The sequence below is a fragment of the Monodelphis domestica genome, chromosome 3 (genome assembly GCF_027887165.1).
Source record: "Monodelphis domestica isolate mMonDom1 chromosome 3, mMonDom1.pri, whole genome shotgun sequence".
Taxonomy (NCBI): domain Eukaryota; kingdom Metazoa; phylum Chordata; class Mammalia; order Didelphimorphia; family Didelphidae; genus Monodelphis; species Monodelphis domestica.
In genome coordinates this window covers 81,261,187-81,277,852 of record NC_077229.1, presented here as the reverse complement: position 1 = coordinate 81,277,852, position 16,666 = coordinate 81,261,187, and the positions used below count along the sequence as shown (strand labels likewise).

Below are 16,666 nucleotides of genomic sequence, written 5' to 3'. Positions count from 1 at the left end.
CACATTACTGACAATTGTTTTTCTAAGACCACCCAATAGGGGCAGCAAGGTGGCTTGGTGGATAGAGTGCCAGGACTGGAGATAGAAGGTCCTGGGTTCAAATTTGACCTCAGGTACTTCCTAGCTGTGTGACTATGGGCAAGTCATTTAATCTAACTGCTTAGCCATTATTGCTCTTCTGCCTTGGAACCAATACTTTGTATTGATTTTAAGACAGAAGAGAAGAGTTTAAAAAAAAAAAAGACTATGCCATGCTTTTATTCTTTGTTAGCTGTTCTTGTTTTCATCTTCTATACACAAATTTTAAAAATCTAAGCCTGCATGAACTGATGCAGAGTGAAGTAAACAGAACCAAGAGAATATCACACACAGTAAAAGCAATATTGTGGAATGACCCATGGTGACAGCCTTAGCTACTCTCAGCAATACAATGATCCGGGACAATTCGGAGAGTCTTGTGACAAAGTGCTTTCTACCTCCCAAGAAAGAACTCTGGAGTCAGAATGCAGATCAAAGAATACGATTTTTCACTTTAGTTTATTTGGGTTTTTATTTTGGAGTTTTGGTTTTATATAAGCATTTACTTATATTTATTATTATATATACAAGTATATATAATGATATATAAATATATAGTTATAAAATAATAATTATTATTATATATATTATTTGAGTACAACAACCAGTATGGAAGTATGCTTTGCATGATAATACACATATAAAACAGATCAAATTGCTTATTATCTCTGCGAGGGAGGAGGAAAGGAAGGCAGGAAGATAACTTGGATCTTATAATTTCAGAACATGTATGTTAAAAACTGTTATCACGTGTAATTGGGAAAATGCAATATCTTTTTTAAAAAATCTGTTAGCTGGGGGGCAGCTGGGTAGCTCAGTGAATTGAGAGCTAGCCCTAGAGACGGGAGGTCCTAGGTTCAAATCTGGCCTCAGACACTTCCCAGCTGTGTGACCCTGGGCAAGTCACTTGACCCCCATTGCCTACCCTTACCACTCTTCTGCCTTGGAGCCAATACACAGTATTGACTCCAAGATGGAAGGTAAGGGTTTAAAAAAAAAAATCTGTTAGCTGGTGAGTTCCCTATGCATCCACACTGCTCTCTTCAGATACCTCCCCTTATTCCTCATTAAAATTACTTTCCTTTGTGTCTTCAAAATTTCATTCTTGAGAGTTTCCCAGCCTTCTGGGGGCAGGGGTGACTTCCTCTGTGGCTTTAATTCATGGGATCCTACCTCCCTCAAGTCTGCTCTCCCAAAATCTAGGATGGATATCCATGAGCCCTATTCTGGCTTGCCTCACACTATACAACTAGAAGGGAGTAATCACATTCATCAAAGTTCTCATTATTTCCATTCCAAGCAACCAGTTTCTTCCTGTTAGTGAGCATCAGATCTAGGCTATAATTTCCCTTCTTTGGTTCTTGAACTTTTAAAAGAGGAAATTGTACATTAAGTTAATTGTTTTTCTCTTGGTTGGAGAGAGCTCCAGAGAGTCCTCCATCACTAGGATTGCTTGACTTGGTGCTAGACTTGAGATCGGTCTCCTGAACTTCTGGGTTCAAATTCAAACTCAACCATTAATCAGCTGTGTGACCAAATACTTCCCTGAGAAGGACTGAACTTCTCAAAGTTTCAGTTTCCTCATCTGTAAAATGGGGCTAACACTCCCCACTGGGTTGCTGGGATGAAGTATTTTGTAGTCTTTGATGGGATATCTGGATGGAGCTCCATCCACTAACTACCCCCCACCACCCCCCACCAGCTCACATTTCTGTAATGACAATGATGGTGACTTACCACATGCTCCCTGAGGCATCCCTCTCCCCAAAAGCACTGTATGAGCCATCTTGGCGCTTGTAAGTCAGCTGGCGCTGATACCCTGAGAAACACAAAGATAAGATTCTGTTGTATACAAGTGGCAACTCAGTTATCCCTGGGAACAGAGAACCTACAAATCTCTTTGGCATTGGCAGTTCACCCCGTCCTTTACTGGGGCTGCCAACACATCACTAATAAAATATTCAGAGATGAGATGGTTCTCTATGGAATATTAGAATTTTAAAATCAGAAGGGGCTTTAGAGATCATTTCATCTAATTCTCTGCCCCTGTGAATTTCTTCTACTATGCATGATACTTGAATAAATCTAGTGATGGGGAATTCACTACTTCCTGGGACAGCTTATTCTACTGTCTTTCATTTAAGAGTTTTCATAGTGTCATATGTCTACAGCTAGAAGGAGCCTCAGAAGCTAGCTAGTCCAAAGTCCCTAATTTTACAATTTGAGGAAACTGAGGCTCAGTAGAATTAAATTACTTGTTCAAGGTCACATAGGAGAATAACCATCAGTGGTAGGATTTGAACCCATGTCTTTAAGAACCCAATTTTTCCCCATGTTTTCCTTTTGTAGCTAAAATCAGCCTTCCTGTCACTTCTACCCATCACTTCTAGCTTTTTTTTTTTGCCTGCCTTCTGGGACCACACAGCAAAAGCTTAATCTTTCTTTGCCATGGTAGCTCTTTGAATGCTCTAAAATAGCAGTTTTCTTCTCACTCACTCAATCTTCTCTTCTTCAGGCAATATATCCGCAGTTACTTAAACGAGTTTTCTGGTCTCACCATCTTCTTCTGAGTTTTCTCTAGCTTGCTGTTATCCCTCCTAAAATGAGGTACCCAGAACTAGATATAAAAATTCCAGATGGGGCTCTAAACAAGGGAGATAAATAATATTACCTCTAAACCTAACCATAATGCCCTTTTGCCATCCCCTCAAAAAAGAGTTGAAATACTCTTTAGTCTTGAAGCAAGGCTGATAGATTGGGCTGCCCAGAACAATCTCATTCACAAAACCCTGAATTTGGACCAAGAGTAAATACAAATACTTCCTTTTTAGCCTACTAGTCATATATTGCTCATTTCAAACATTTGGACTCCCTCTGCCTCCAATGAACATTTAAATCATCTGTATGGCAAACCTTAATGTCAAACACAAACACGCTACATCATTCCACTGGTGTTCTTGGTGAAATTGGCAAGAAGAATACAAATATATCAATGGAACCAATCAGCCAATTTTCTATAATGAACCATCTTTGCTATCAATGACAGAAAACCTCCTCTTTTTAGTTATTAACCCCTTAATTCTGAAAGTACCAAGAAAACCCCCAAAATAGGGATGAGGTAGACACATGCAAGGTGGTGCTTCTAGGCGGGGCTGGAGATTAAGTAGGCAGAGCTGACTGTCTCTACCTTCAGTCCACTTCCCTCAGAGGAAGGCGGCATTTTTCTCTCAAACCCAACTGCTCCAAGACAATTAAGAGTTTGTCTCCCCTCCTCCAGTTGGCCAGTTCCTGCCTCATAAGAGAAATAAAAATTGCTACAATCTACCTATCTATATCTATCTATCTATCTATCTATCTATCTATCTATCTATCTATCTATCTATCTAGCTAGCTATCTAGCTATCTATCTATCTATAGCACCTACTATCTGCCAGGTCCTGTGCCGAGCACTTTACAATGATCATCCCGTTTGATCCTTACAACAACCTGGGAGGTGGGTACTCTTATTATCCCTGTGTTACTGATGAGGAGATGAATGAATCCTCTTTGCCTTGGAAAGTTGTAGGAATGCCTCTGTAGGGCAACTAGGTGGCACAGTGCCAGACCTGAGGAAGACATTTCTGTGGGTTCAAATCTGGTCCCAGATGCTTCCGAGCTATGTGACCCTGGCCAAGTCCTCAACTGAAAAATGTGCTGGAGAAGGACATGGCAAAACCACTCCAGTAATCTTTGTCAAGAAAACCCCAAATGGGGTTGCAAAGAGTAAAAACATAACTAAAATGACAACAACAAGAATGCATTAGTAACAGGCCGGGCCAATGGGGGCTCAGTGATAGAAGAATGTATGGTTGTTGAGCTGCTGGAAGAACCTGATCATGTGGAAGAGAAGGGGATGCTCTCCATTTCAGAGCATAGACAGATATTCCATGACCATTTCTGATAGGCTGACCATATGGTGAAGAAAAGGACTTTTGATTGGCCAATGGGCTAGTACTGGGTATATATTCAATAGGCAGTAATGGGCCAAAGTCTGCCCCCCCCGCCCCCCCCCCCCCGTCTCCCCACTCCCCCTCCTTTTCTCTCTCCTTCTTCCCCTCCCCCTCTCTGTCTCTGTGTCTGTCTGATTCTTCCTCCTCCTCCCTCTCTCCCTCTCCCTCTCCCTCTCCCCTCTTTCACTCTCTCTCTCTCTCTCTCTCTCTCTCTCTTCTCTCTCTCTCTCTCTCTCTCTCTCTCTCTCTCTCTCTCTCTCTCTCTCTCTCTCTCTCTCTCTCTCTCTCTCTCTCTCCCCCCCCCCCCTCTCTCCCTCCTCCCTACCTCCCTCCTCCTACTCTAATGGGGAAAGGAAGGAAAGATGGCACCAGCACATACTCTCCCCATGTGGGTTGCCATGAAGCCAGGAATACATGGCTTCATTGTGACTATTCTTTCCTGCCTTGGGTGAGGGAACATTGGAGGTGGAACAGAGTAGGCTGTGTCTTTGTGGGCTTCTAAAGGAGAAGGGTGAGCCCCCAGAGATCCAGTGACTGGAGTCCATGCCAGAGTTTATGATCCGCTGAGCCCAGTGAGGAACAGAAAGCCCTAAGTGACCTACTTGACCAAGCATAGCAGTGATCAAAGACAGCCAGGACAGAGTGACTTATCCACTAGCTCTGCCATATTTGGAAGTGGACCTGGCAGGGTCAAATGCTTTGTGACAAACACTTTACATTTGAGCCCACTCTCCTCAGGGACTAAGGTAGCCTAATGAGAATGTGTCCCTATGTGTTGAGTAGAAATATTTTATGTCTGTTCTTGCTGCATCTTTTAAGTAAACTTCTCTCTGTTGATTAAATGATTCTGGGGTAATTATCACTGACAACTGATATTCGGGAAAACAAATCAGAACGTGGGCACAAGCCAACAGCATTAGAAAAGATACCTGAACCCCTCAGGGATACCCCTAGAGTCTTGAAAGAGAGAAAAGGCCAGCCTAGTCTATGTGATCTGTAGTAGGTACTCCAGAATCTAAAATGGACTACAAATCTTTAACTCCAAACCCCCAGCTAGAAACCTTGCTGTGATACAAATAGCCGTATAAAATATCTCCTAATCATACACAATTAGCCCTTTATCACATTTACCTGCTAGAGAAAATAAAGTAAAGTAAAATGTTAAACACAAAGGGAAAGCAAACTTCTTAAGAAAAAAAGGATAAATTGACCCCCTACCCCAAACCCTGGGAAATATCCAGTTCAGAAGCATGTACTTTCCCTCTTATGAAAAAGAAGGGAAATGGAGAGAAAAAATGATAATCATGAGCTTGCGTCTAGCCCCAAAAGATTTTGGCAGTATAGGGCTGGTTCCAGCCTGACTTATATATATATGCAATCTTAACTTGTGAGTCTCTGTGACCATCAGTAAACTCTTATATTCCTCCTGATGGGAACTGATCCCTGATCTCTGACTCCCTGACTCTTACTTGTCCTTGTTCCCACAAAACCAAAAGCTACAAGGACAAGTTTGGTATTGACTAAGCCCCTCAAACAGTTCAAAGATGCAAAACTGCCCGGGGACAGGGGTTAAGGATGAAGACACTGGGAAACTTGTGCCCAAATCTGCAGGCAGTCATCTATAGCATCCTGATCTCCTTGACAACATTTGTGGGAAACGTGTCGAAATGTGGACATCATAGATCTGCACAATGTTGGGAAGAGAGGCTGAACCCATGCAAATACATACCACCAAGAAAAACCACTCTGGGAGTGACACAACCTTGAAAATACTGGAGTATCATCACTTAATATATCTCAACAAAAAGGGGATATGATTGGGGATGTAGACTCTAAATGAACATCCTAGTGCAAATACCAACAATATGGAAATGGATTCTGATCAAGGACACGTGTAATACCCAGTGGAATTGTGCATTGGCTGTGGGAGGGGAGCAAGAGGGGAGGGAGGAATAGAAAATGATTTTTGTAAAACCAAGGAATATTGTTTGAAATTGACCAAATAGACTTCTGGTTAAGATGGCGGCTTAGAGAAAGCTAAAGCTCAGATCTCCGGAAAACCCTTCCCGACCGATCTCAAACCAAAAGCTCCTAAGGCGCCGAAATTCAAAACGATCAACAGCACAGACCCTGGGAACCCTCCTCCTGGACCTGGACCCGGTTCAAAAGGTACGGCTCCCCTCAAAAGCCAGAACCCGAGATCACTCGGACCTCAGGGGTAGGAGCGCAGAGTCCAAGGCTCCCGGAAGCCGCAGCCCGGCGGGGCTCAGAGAGCAGGGTCCTCGGAACAACAACCCTCAGGGCCTTCTATCCGAGTCCCAGTGAAAGTTACTGCCTGGGGCTTCCTCTGCAGAGAGCAGGTCGAAACAACAGCAACCCTCAGGGCGGGCAAGACAGCCTCACAGGCTGGATCCTGCTATCCAAGTCTCAGTGAAAGTCCTTGCCCTCGGAGCTTGGGAAAGCTGCAGCCCATCCCCCCGCAGGCCAACGAAACAGCCTCACGGCCAGCGATTCTGAAGGCAACTTCCTGAAAGCGAGCCGGGGGAAGAGTGTGGCCTCGTGGTCCGACCCTTCCATTCCAGTTCCAGTGAGGCATATTCAGTTTAACCCAGGGAAAGCTCATAGAACCAACATCTGCCCCGGACTAAAGCCTCTGATCACCAGACAGAGATAAGAAAAGCTAATCCTCCACATTCAGAGATGACAAACTCCACAGAAGCACAGAAGCCCCAAAATACCAAGAAAAATAAGAAGAAAGGGGCGACTTTGGACACATTCTATGGAGCCAAAATACAAAATACAGAGCAGATAGAAGAAGATATACAAGAAAATTCTCCAAAATCTTCCAAAGGAAATAGAAACTCTCCACAAACCCATGAAGAATTTGAATCAGAAATGACCAAAAAGATGGAAGCCCTCTGGGAGGAAAAGTGGGAAATAATGCAAAAGAAATTCATGCATCTACAAAACCAGTTTGACCAAACTGTAAAAGAAAACCAGGCTTTAAAGCAAGAACTAATAAAGCAAAGCCAAAACACCAAGAAATTAGAAGAGAACATAAAATATCTCACCGACAAGGTGATAGATCTGGAAAATAGAGGGAGAAGAGAAAATTTAAGAATAATTGGACTCCCAGAAAAGCCAGAAATAAACACCAAACTGGACATGGTGATACAAGATATAATCAAAGAAAATTGCCCAGAGATTCTAGAACAAGGGGGCAATACAGCCACTGACAGAGCTCACAGAACACCTTCTACACTAAACCCCCAAAAGACAACTCCCAGGAATGTAATTGCCAAATTCCAAAGCTATCAAACAAAAGAAAAAATCCTACAGGAAGCCAGAAAAAGACAATTTAGATATAAAGGAATGCCAATCAGGGTCACACAAGACCTTGCAAGTTCTACGCTGAATGATCGTAAGGCATGGAACATGATCTTCAGAAAGGCAAGAGAGCTGGGTCTCCAACCAAGAATCAGCTACCCAGCAAAACTGACTGTATACTTCCAGGGGAAAGTATGGGCATTCAACAAAATAGAAGACTTCCAACTTTTTGCAAAGAAAAGACCAGAGCTCTGTGGAAAGTTTGATACCGAAAATCAAAGAGCAAGGAATACCTGAAAAGGTAAATATTAAGGAAAGGGGAAAAATGTTATCTTCTTCTTTTACTCAAACTCTCTTCTATAAGGACTACATTTATATCAATCTATGTATACTAACATGTGGGGAAAATGTAATGTATAAATAGGGGGTAAAGAAAGACCAAATAGAATAATGGTTCTCACACAAAGATTCACATGGGAAGGGGAGGGGAAGAAAACTCCTATAAGAAGGAGAGGAAGAGAAGGGGGGGGGTTACTTAAACCTCAATCTCAGGGAAATCAACTCTGAGAGGGAAAAACATCCAGATCCATTGGGATCTTGAATTCTATCTTACCCAACAAGGGTAAGGAGAAGGGAAAACCAAGGGGGGGAGGGGGGGAGGGAGAACAAAAAGGGAGGGAAAGAGAGGGGGGAGGGGGAGGGAACAAAAAGGGAGGGACTAAAAAGGGAAACATCAAGGGAGGGGACAAGGGGCACTGATTCAAAGTAAATCACTGGACTAAAAGGTAGAGCCGAAGAAGAAAAGGTTAGAATTAGGGAAGGCAATCAAAATGCCAGGGAGTCCACAAATGACAATCATAACTTTGAATGTGAATGGGATGAACTCACCCATAAAACGTAGACGAATAGCAGAATGGATTAGAATCCAAAACCCTACCATATGTTGTCTTCAAGAAACACACATGAGGCGGGTTGACACCCACAAGGTCAGAATTAAAGGATGGAGTAAGACCTTCTGGGCCTCAACTGATAGAAAGAAGGCAGGAGTGGTAATCATGATATCTGATAAAGCCAATGCAAAAATAGACCTGATCAAAAGGGATAGGGAAGGTAATTATATTTTGTTAAAAGGGACTCTAGACAACGAGGAAATATCATTAATCAACATGTATGCACCAAATAATATAGCACCCAAATTTCTAATGGAGAAACTAGGCGAATTGAAGGAAGAAATAGACAATAAAACCATACTAGTGGGAGACTTAAACCAACCATTATCAAATTTAGATAAATCAAATCAAAAAATAAATAAGAAAGAGGTAAAAGAAGTGAATGAAATCTTAGAAAAATTAGAATTAATAGACATATGGAGAAAAATAAATAGGGATAAAAAGGAATACACCTTCTTCTCAGCACCACATGGCACATTCACAAAAATTGACCATACATTAGGTCACAGAAACATAGCACACAAATGCAAAAAAGCAGAAATAATGAATGCAGCCTTCTCAGATCACAAGGCAATAAAAATAATGATTAGTAATGGTACATGGAAAACTAAATCTAAAACCAATTGGAAATTAAACAATATGATACTCCAAAACCGTTTAGTTAAAGAAGAAATCATAGAAACAATTAATAATTTCATCAAGGAAAATGACAATGGCGAAACATCCTTTCAAACCTTTTGGGATGCAGCCAAAGCGGTAATCAGAGGCAAATTCATATCCCTGAAAGCCTATATTAACAAACAAGGGAGAGCAGAGATCAATCAATTGGAAATGCAATTGAAAAAACTCGAAAGCGATCAAATTAAAACCCCCCCAGCAGAAAACCAAATTAGAAATCCTAAAAATTAAGGGAGAAATTAATAAAATCGAAAGTGATAGAACTATTGATTTAATAAATAAGACAAGAAGCTGGTACTTTGAAAAAACAAACAAAATAGACAAAGTACTGGTCAATCTAATTAAAAAAAGGAAGGAAGAAAAGCAAATTCACAGCATTAAAGATGAAAAGGGGGACAGCACCTCCAATGAGGAGGAAATTAAGGCAATTATTAGAAATTACTTTGCCCAATTATATGGCAATAAATACACCAATTTAGGAGAAATGGATGAATATATACAAAAATACAAACTGCCTAGACTAACAGAAGAGGAAATAGAATTCTTAAATAATCCCATATCAGAAATTGAAATCCATCAAGCCATCAAAGAACTTCCTAAGAAAAAATCCCCAGGGCCTGATGGATTCACCTGTGAATTCTATCAAACATTCAGAGAACAGTTAATCCCAATACTATACAAACTATTTGACATAATAAGCAAAGAGGGAGTTCTACCAAACTCCTTTTACGACACAAACATGGTACTGATTCCAAAACCAGGCAGGTCAAAAACAGAGAAAGAAAACTATAGGCCAATCTCCCTAATGAATATAGATGCAAAAATCTTAAATAGGATACTAGCAAAAAGACTCCAGCAAGTGATCAGAAGGATCATTCACCATGATCAAGTAGGATTCATACCAGGGATGCAGGGCTGGTTCAACATTAGGAAAACCATCCACATAATTGACCACATCAACAAGCAAACTAGCAAGAACCACATGATTATCTCAATAGATGCAGAAAAAGCCTTTGATAAAATACAACACCCATTCCTATTAAAAACACTAGAAAGCATAGGAATAGAAGGGTCATTCCTAAAAATAATAAACAGTATATATCTAAAACCAACAGCTAATATCATCTGCAATGGGGATAAACTAGATGCATTCCCAATAAGATCAGGAGTGAAACAAGGATGCCCATTATCACCTCTACTATTTGACATTGTACTAGAAACACTAGCAGTAGCAATTAGAGAAGATAAAGGAATTGAAGGCATCAAAATAGGCAAGGAGGAGACCAAGTTATCACTCTTTGCGGATGACATGATGGTCTACTTAAAGAATCCTAGAGATTCAACCAAAAAGCTAATTGAAATAATCAACAACTTTAGCAAAGTTGCAGGATACAAAATAAACCCACATAAATCATCAGCTTTTCTATATATCTCCAACACAGCTCAGCAGCAAGAACTAGAAAGAGAAATCCCATTCAAAATCACCTTAGACAAAATAAAATACCTAGGAATCTATCTCCCAAGACAAACACAGGAACTATATGAACACAACTACAAAACACTCGCCACACAACTAAAACTAGACCTGAACAAATGGAAAAACATTAACTGCTCATGGATAGGACGAGCCAATATAATAAAAATGACCATCCTACCCAAACTTATTTATCTATTTAGTGCCATACCCATTGAACTACCAAAATACTTCTTCACTGATTTAGAAAAAACCATAACAAAGTTCATTTGGAAGAACAAAAGATCAAGGATATCCAGGGAAATAATGAAAAAAAACACATACGATGGGGGCCTTGCAGTCCCTGACCTAAAACTATATTACAAAGCAGCAGTCATCAAAACAATTTGGTACTGGCTAAGAAACAGAAAGGAAGATCAGTGGAATAGACTGGGGGAAAGCGACCTCAGCAAGACAGTATACGATAAACCCAAAGATCCCAGCTTTTGGGACAAAAATCCACTATTCGATAAAAACTGCTGGGAAAATTGGAAGACAGTGTGGGAGAGACTAGGAATAGATCAACACCTCACACCCTACACCAAGATAAATTCAAAATGGGTGAGTGAATTAAACATAAAGAAGGAAACCATAAGTAAATTGGGTAAACACAGAATAGTATACATGTCAGACCTTTGGGAGGGGAAAGGCTTTAAAACCAAGCAAGATATAGAAAGAATCACAAAATGTAAAATAAATAATTTTGACTACATCAAACTAAAAAGCTTTTGTACAAACAAAACCAATATAACTAAAATCAGAAGGGAAACAACAAATTGGGAAAAAATCTTCATAGAAACCTCTGACAAAGGTTTAATTACTCATATTTATAAAGAGCTAAATCAATTGTACAAAAAATCAAGCCATTCTCCAATTGATAAATGGGCAAGGGAAATGGATAGGCAGTTCTCAGATAAAGAAATCAAAACTATTAACAAGCACATGAAGAAGTGCTCTACATCTCTTATAATCAGAGAGATGCAAATCAAAACAACTCTGAGGTATCACCTCACACCTAGCAGAATGGCTAACATTACAGCAAAGGAAAGTAATGAATGCTGGAGGGGATGTGGCAAAGTAGGGACATTAATTCATTGCTGGTGGAGTTGTGAATTGATCCAACCATTCTGGAGGGCAATTTGGAACTATGCCCAAAGGGCGACAAAAGAATATCTACCCTTTGACCCAGCCATAACACTGCTGGGTCTGTACCCCAAAGAGATAATGGACACAAAGACTTGTACAAAAATATTCATAGCTGCGCTCTTTGTGGTGGCCCAAAACTGGAAAACGAGGGGATGCCCATCAATTGGGGAATGGCTGAACAAACTGTGGTATATGTTGGTGATGGAGTACTATTGTGCTAAAAGGAATAATAAAGTGGAGAAGTTCCATGGAGACTGGAACAACCTCCAGGAAGTGATGCAGAGCGAGAGGAGCAGAACCAGGAGAACATTGTACACAGAGACTAATACACTGTGGTATAATCGAACGTAATGGACTTCTCCATTAGTGGCGGTGTAATGTCCCTGAACAACTTGCAGGGATCCAGGAGAAAAAAACACCATTCATAAGCAAAGGATAAACTATGGGAGTGGAAACACCGAGAAAAAGCAACTGCCTGAATACAGAGGTTGAGGGGACATGACAGAGGATAGACTCTAAATGAACACTCTAATGCAAATACTATCAACAAAGCAATGGGTTCAAATCAAGAAAACATCTAATGCCCAGTGGACTTACGCATCGGCTATGGGGGGTGGGGGGGGAGGAAAAGAAAATGATCTATGTCTTTAACGAATAATGCTTGGAAATGATCAAATAAAATATATTTTTAAAAAAAGAAAGAAAAAAAAGAAATTGACCAAATAAAAAAATTAAAATTAAAAAAATTTTAAAACTCAATAGAAAAGAGGAAAATAATGCATGTTGTTAATACAAAACAAAAAGCAATCAATACCTTTCTGAACCATATGCTTATTCTCTCATCTTTATGAGTATAAAGGAAGTTGATCAGGAGGGTAGAGTCCCCATAATTTTATTGGACTAAAGGACTTTGGGAGGAAACTGAGAGGCACATTCCCTCACACATATAATATCTTCATGAGAATCAACTTCATGGATATCAACGGTATCTTGATTAAAATGGGAAAAGAGATTAGGTAAACATTCAGAAATGATTTCCTATAGCACACCACATCTTTACAGACCCACAAATGACCAAAAAATCCTACCATATATATTATTGCTTGATTGCAAAAAAAAAAAAAAAAGAAAAAAAGCATCTCACCTGGTAGAGCAGATTGGTCTAGAGCAGTGTTGGCAAACATTTTCGATTTCAGGTGCCCAAAGTGTAATTTAAAGCTCCCTGTGAGACCCCCACATTACCCCAGACAGTAGAGGGAGGAAGTGCTCACATTGGGTGACTGGACAGAGGGGTAGGGCATGCAAAAAAAAGTCCTCAGGTGCTGTGGAAAGAGGGAACAGAGCAGTCCTCTCTGTGCCACCCCAGCACCCATGACACAGCTTTGCCAACACAGCTCTAGAGCAATCAGAGGCTCTCTTCTCACAAATCTCTCATGCAGATGTTAAAAACATACTATATGCCAGCAAAGAGATAGTTCTAGTTAATGAGCTGATTATTATCATCAAATGAATGTTTAAATTGAACTAAAATGAATAAAATAAGATGCATGCTTGCCACAGGAGGTCTTAGGCAAGGTTCAAATGGAATAGAGACTCCCTAGAGACAAAAATATATTCCAAATTATATTGTGATGATGATGGAACTTCCTTAATGGAATCTGTGATTATTCTAAAGAGATAAGTTAAACAATTCACTCAGGAAAAAGAAATGGGTGAATAATCTTGAGTAGGTCACAATATCTGGTGCATCAATTTTCTCACTTCCAAAATGAGAGAACTGGGCTCAATGATCTCTGAGGTCCCCTACCTTTTTTTTAAAACCCTTACCTTCTGTCTTAGAATCAATATTGTATATTGGTTCCAAGGCAGAAGAGCGGTAAGGGCTAGGCATTGAGGGCTAAGTGACTTGCCCAGGATCACATAGCTCAGAAGTGTCTGAGGCCAGATTTGAACCCAGGATCTCTAGTCTCTAGGCCTGGCTCTCAATCCACTGAGCCACCTAGCTGCAACCTGGCTTTTAAACCTCATCTTTCAATTGAAACTGCTCTCTCCAAAGTTATCAATGATCACCAAATCCAGTGGCCCTTTCTCAATCTTCATTCCTCTTGACCTCTCCGTAGCCTTTGACAGTGTTACTCGCCCTCTTCTCCTTGATACTCTCTTTCTCTCCAGGTTTTCCTGGTGCCACTCTTCCCTGTTCTCCTGTCTATTTGATCATTCCTTCTCAGTCTGCTTGGCTAGATCTTCATCTAGGTCACAACTCTGGGTGTCCCACAAGGCTCTGTCCTAAGCTTCCTTCTCTCCTCTTTCTCTTCTTTTCTCTTTCACTTGGTACCTCATCAATTCCAAGGGTTTCAACTCTCATTTCTATGCAGTTTATGTCTGACCCTAAATGTCTTCCCTGAGCTCCAGTTCCACCATCTCCAAATGCCCATTAGATATCTCAAACTATGCATCCTATAGACATCTTGAACTCAACATATCCAAAACTGAACTCATCTTTCTCCCCAAATCTTCTCCTCTTCTTATTTTCCTATTACTGTCAAAAGGCGCAACCATCTTTGAAATTGCTAAATCTCAAAACCTAGGTGTCGTTCTTGACCTCTTATTCTCTCTCACCCTTCCGTATTCAATCAGTTGCTAAGTCCTATATTTTCAACTTTCACCCACTATTTCTTATATATGTTCCTTTGTCTCTTCTGATGCTGCTGTCTATATAAGTCCTAGATATTGCTGTTGTTATTAATTTGACACCCTCCCTCCCCCCCCCCCCCCGAACCTTAGCACAGTCCTTGGCACATAGAAGGCACTTCACAAATGCTGAATACTTTTCTGTTCTGCCTGCTCAGGTCTCTCCTAGGTCTACAATTTTGGGTTCTATGATTCTCTGAAAGGTTTGAACTAGATGCTCTCTAAGGTTGTTTCTAGGTTGGACACTGATTGTTTTACTTGTAACAATAGTTACTTAATGATATATTATTGAGCATCTTTGCAATGCGGACTTTTAAGTTTCTGGATGAAGAGCAGAAAGTTAGTGTAGAGTAAGAAAGGAAAAAAATGAAAATAGGAGAAGGTAAAAAAATAGAGTTTAAAAAAAGAAATCCATCAGAGCATGCTTAGCCTCCATTAACATGGTTCATGTAAAAAAATGAAAGATGCAGTTTTAGGGGCATTATAAAAGGTAATTCTTTGTTCTCTCTGGGTTTACATTTGTGAAAGGGAATCCTTTATTCCCTTTGTCTATTTTGAGTTAACACTAACTTAAGTAACCCTATTTAGATTGTGAAGACAGGATTAACTCTCCTTTGTCTACTTTTGAATTGAATCAACAAAAGATTGAACATCCTACTTAGTACTTGGTGAGAAGCTAGAGGTACTTAGAGAACTCAAAAGTCACTTACTTAGAGAGCTCCGCCCTTTTAACTCAGTCCCAAACTTGTGAATTCTATGATCAGAGTTTACACTCTCAGAAACTCAATCAACAAGGAATCTGTGAAGCCTCTTGATGAGTATTCACCCCTCCAGAAGGTGAGAATTGGTTCCCATAAACACTGCTCCCTGGGCAGTGCTAGGCAAATTGGAAACTGTGATTGGCCCCTGTGAAGAGGGGTAGGGATGAGAAGTCACCATAAAAAGCCATAAATCCTGGGACCTGAATCAGTCTTGTGGAGACAGTCTCCTGACTAGAGAAAGACTTCAAGGAGCTTAGCTAGAGACTGTGGCTTGGATTGTGGGCTTGGAGCTTGACTTCAACTTCTGACTCCTGAAGTACTTTGTGGGGTGAGTGAAAGGCTGACTCCTTTCCTAGTTTCTGGAGAGACTAGCTTCCATCTTGGAGGAGGTTGCATGATTACTCACTACTGGCCTTCCTAGCTGAGAGTTTATTAATCTCTGCCTGGATTAATATAGGATAGATAACTTTTCTAGCCCTTTCACATTTCTCTACTTTATTGTTTCCTCTCTATTTTGTAAATAAATTTCTGACTCAAGATATAATATTGGTGACCATATAATTGCATAAAATTATTGTCCAACCATTAATTTTTTAGTGAATTTCATCATTGCTTCTTCCAACAGAAGACAGATGGTCTTTTGTCAAGGATTTATGACATAGAGGGAATTCTTCTTTTGAATAACAATAATAATTACTATTCATATAGCACTTAAAATTTACAAAGCATTTTGTTCATAATAGTTCTATGAAGAATCTGGTAGTACAGATGCTTTTATGATAATTTTTCAGATGAGGAAATTAAGGCTTAGGTAGGATAAATGACTTGCTCAATATCACACAGTAAATGTTAGAGCCAGATCTTCAGACCAAATCTGCTGATTCTAGCAGTGTTCATCCCATGATACCATGCTTGACAGGGTAGATTACATGATCTTTGAAATCTCTTTAAATTTGGAAGACTTTTTGATCCTTTGAGTCTATAACTCTACCCTGCTAAAAACTCAAATCATGGAAAGCCAGAGGGATATTGGCAGGGAAAAGAAAACACCAGAGATTTCTGTTTATCCAAATACAGACAAATCCTTATATTCATCCAACTTTGAGAAGAACCGTTGGTTTCTATAGCTTCTATCTCAAACTTAGGTCAGGTAGCTTATAAACACTATTTGCTTTGATTTCTTTTAATGCTAGACTTCACTGAGCAAGATGACAAGGCCAGAGCAGAGGGCTTGATCACCCTCCAGCAAACTCTTCTAAAATCAGCTTATGCCAACCAAATTTTGGTCTCCAAATCACAAGATCTCAGAGTTGGAAGGGAACTTAGAAGCTATCTAGTCCAATCTATACAGGATCAAGAATTATTAGTATATTGCCAACAAGAAGTCTCCCAGTCTTCCCATGTGGTCTTCTAATGAAAGGGAACCCTCTGTTTCCCAAGATAGCCCACATCACTTTTGGAAAGCTTTCATTGTGAGAAAGTTTTTCTTTACATTAAAATAAAAATCTGCCTCATTGCAAGTTCCCCTTCCTG

General features: G+C 40.1%; 1 protein-coding gene across 3 annotated transcripts in view; it reads right to left on the bottom strand.

The window, feature by feature from the left end:
• The window catches only part of CPAMD8 (C3 and PZP like alpha-2-macroglobulin domain containing 8), a 181,068-nt gene that overhangs the window by 66,815 nt on the left and 97,587 nt on the right, over positions 1-16,666 (bottom strand). For all 3 annotated transcript variants that reach the window (XM_056822282.1, XM_056822280.1, XM_056822283.1), the window contains exon 27: positions 1,816-1,897. In XM_056822282.1, coding sequence (XP_056678260.1) covers positions 1,816-1,897 — 82 coding nt within the window. The remainder of the gene's footprint in view (positions 1-1,815; positions 1,898-16,666) is intronic.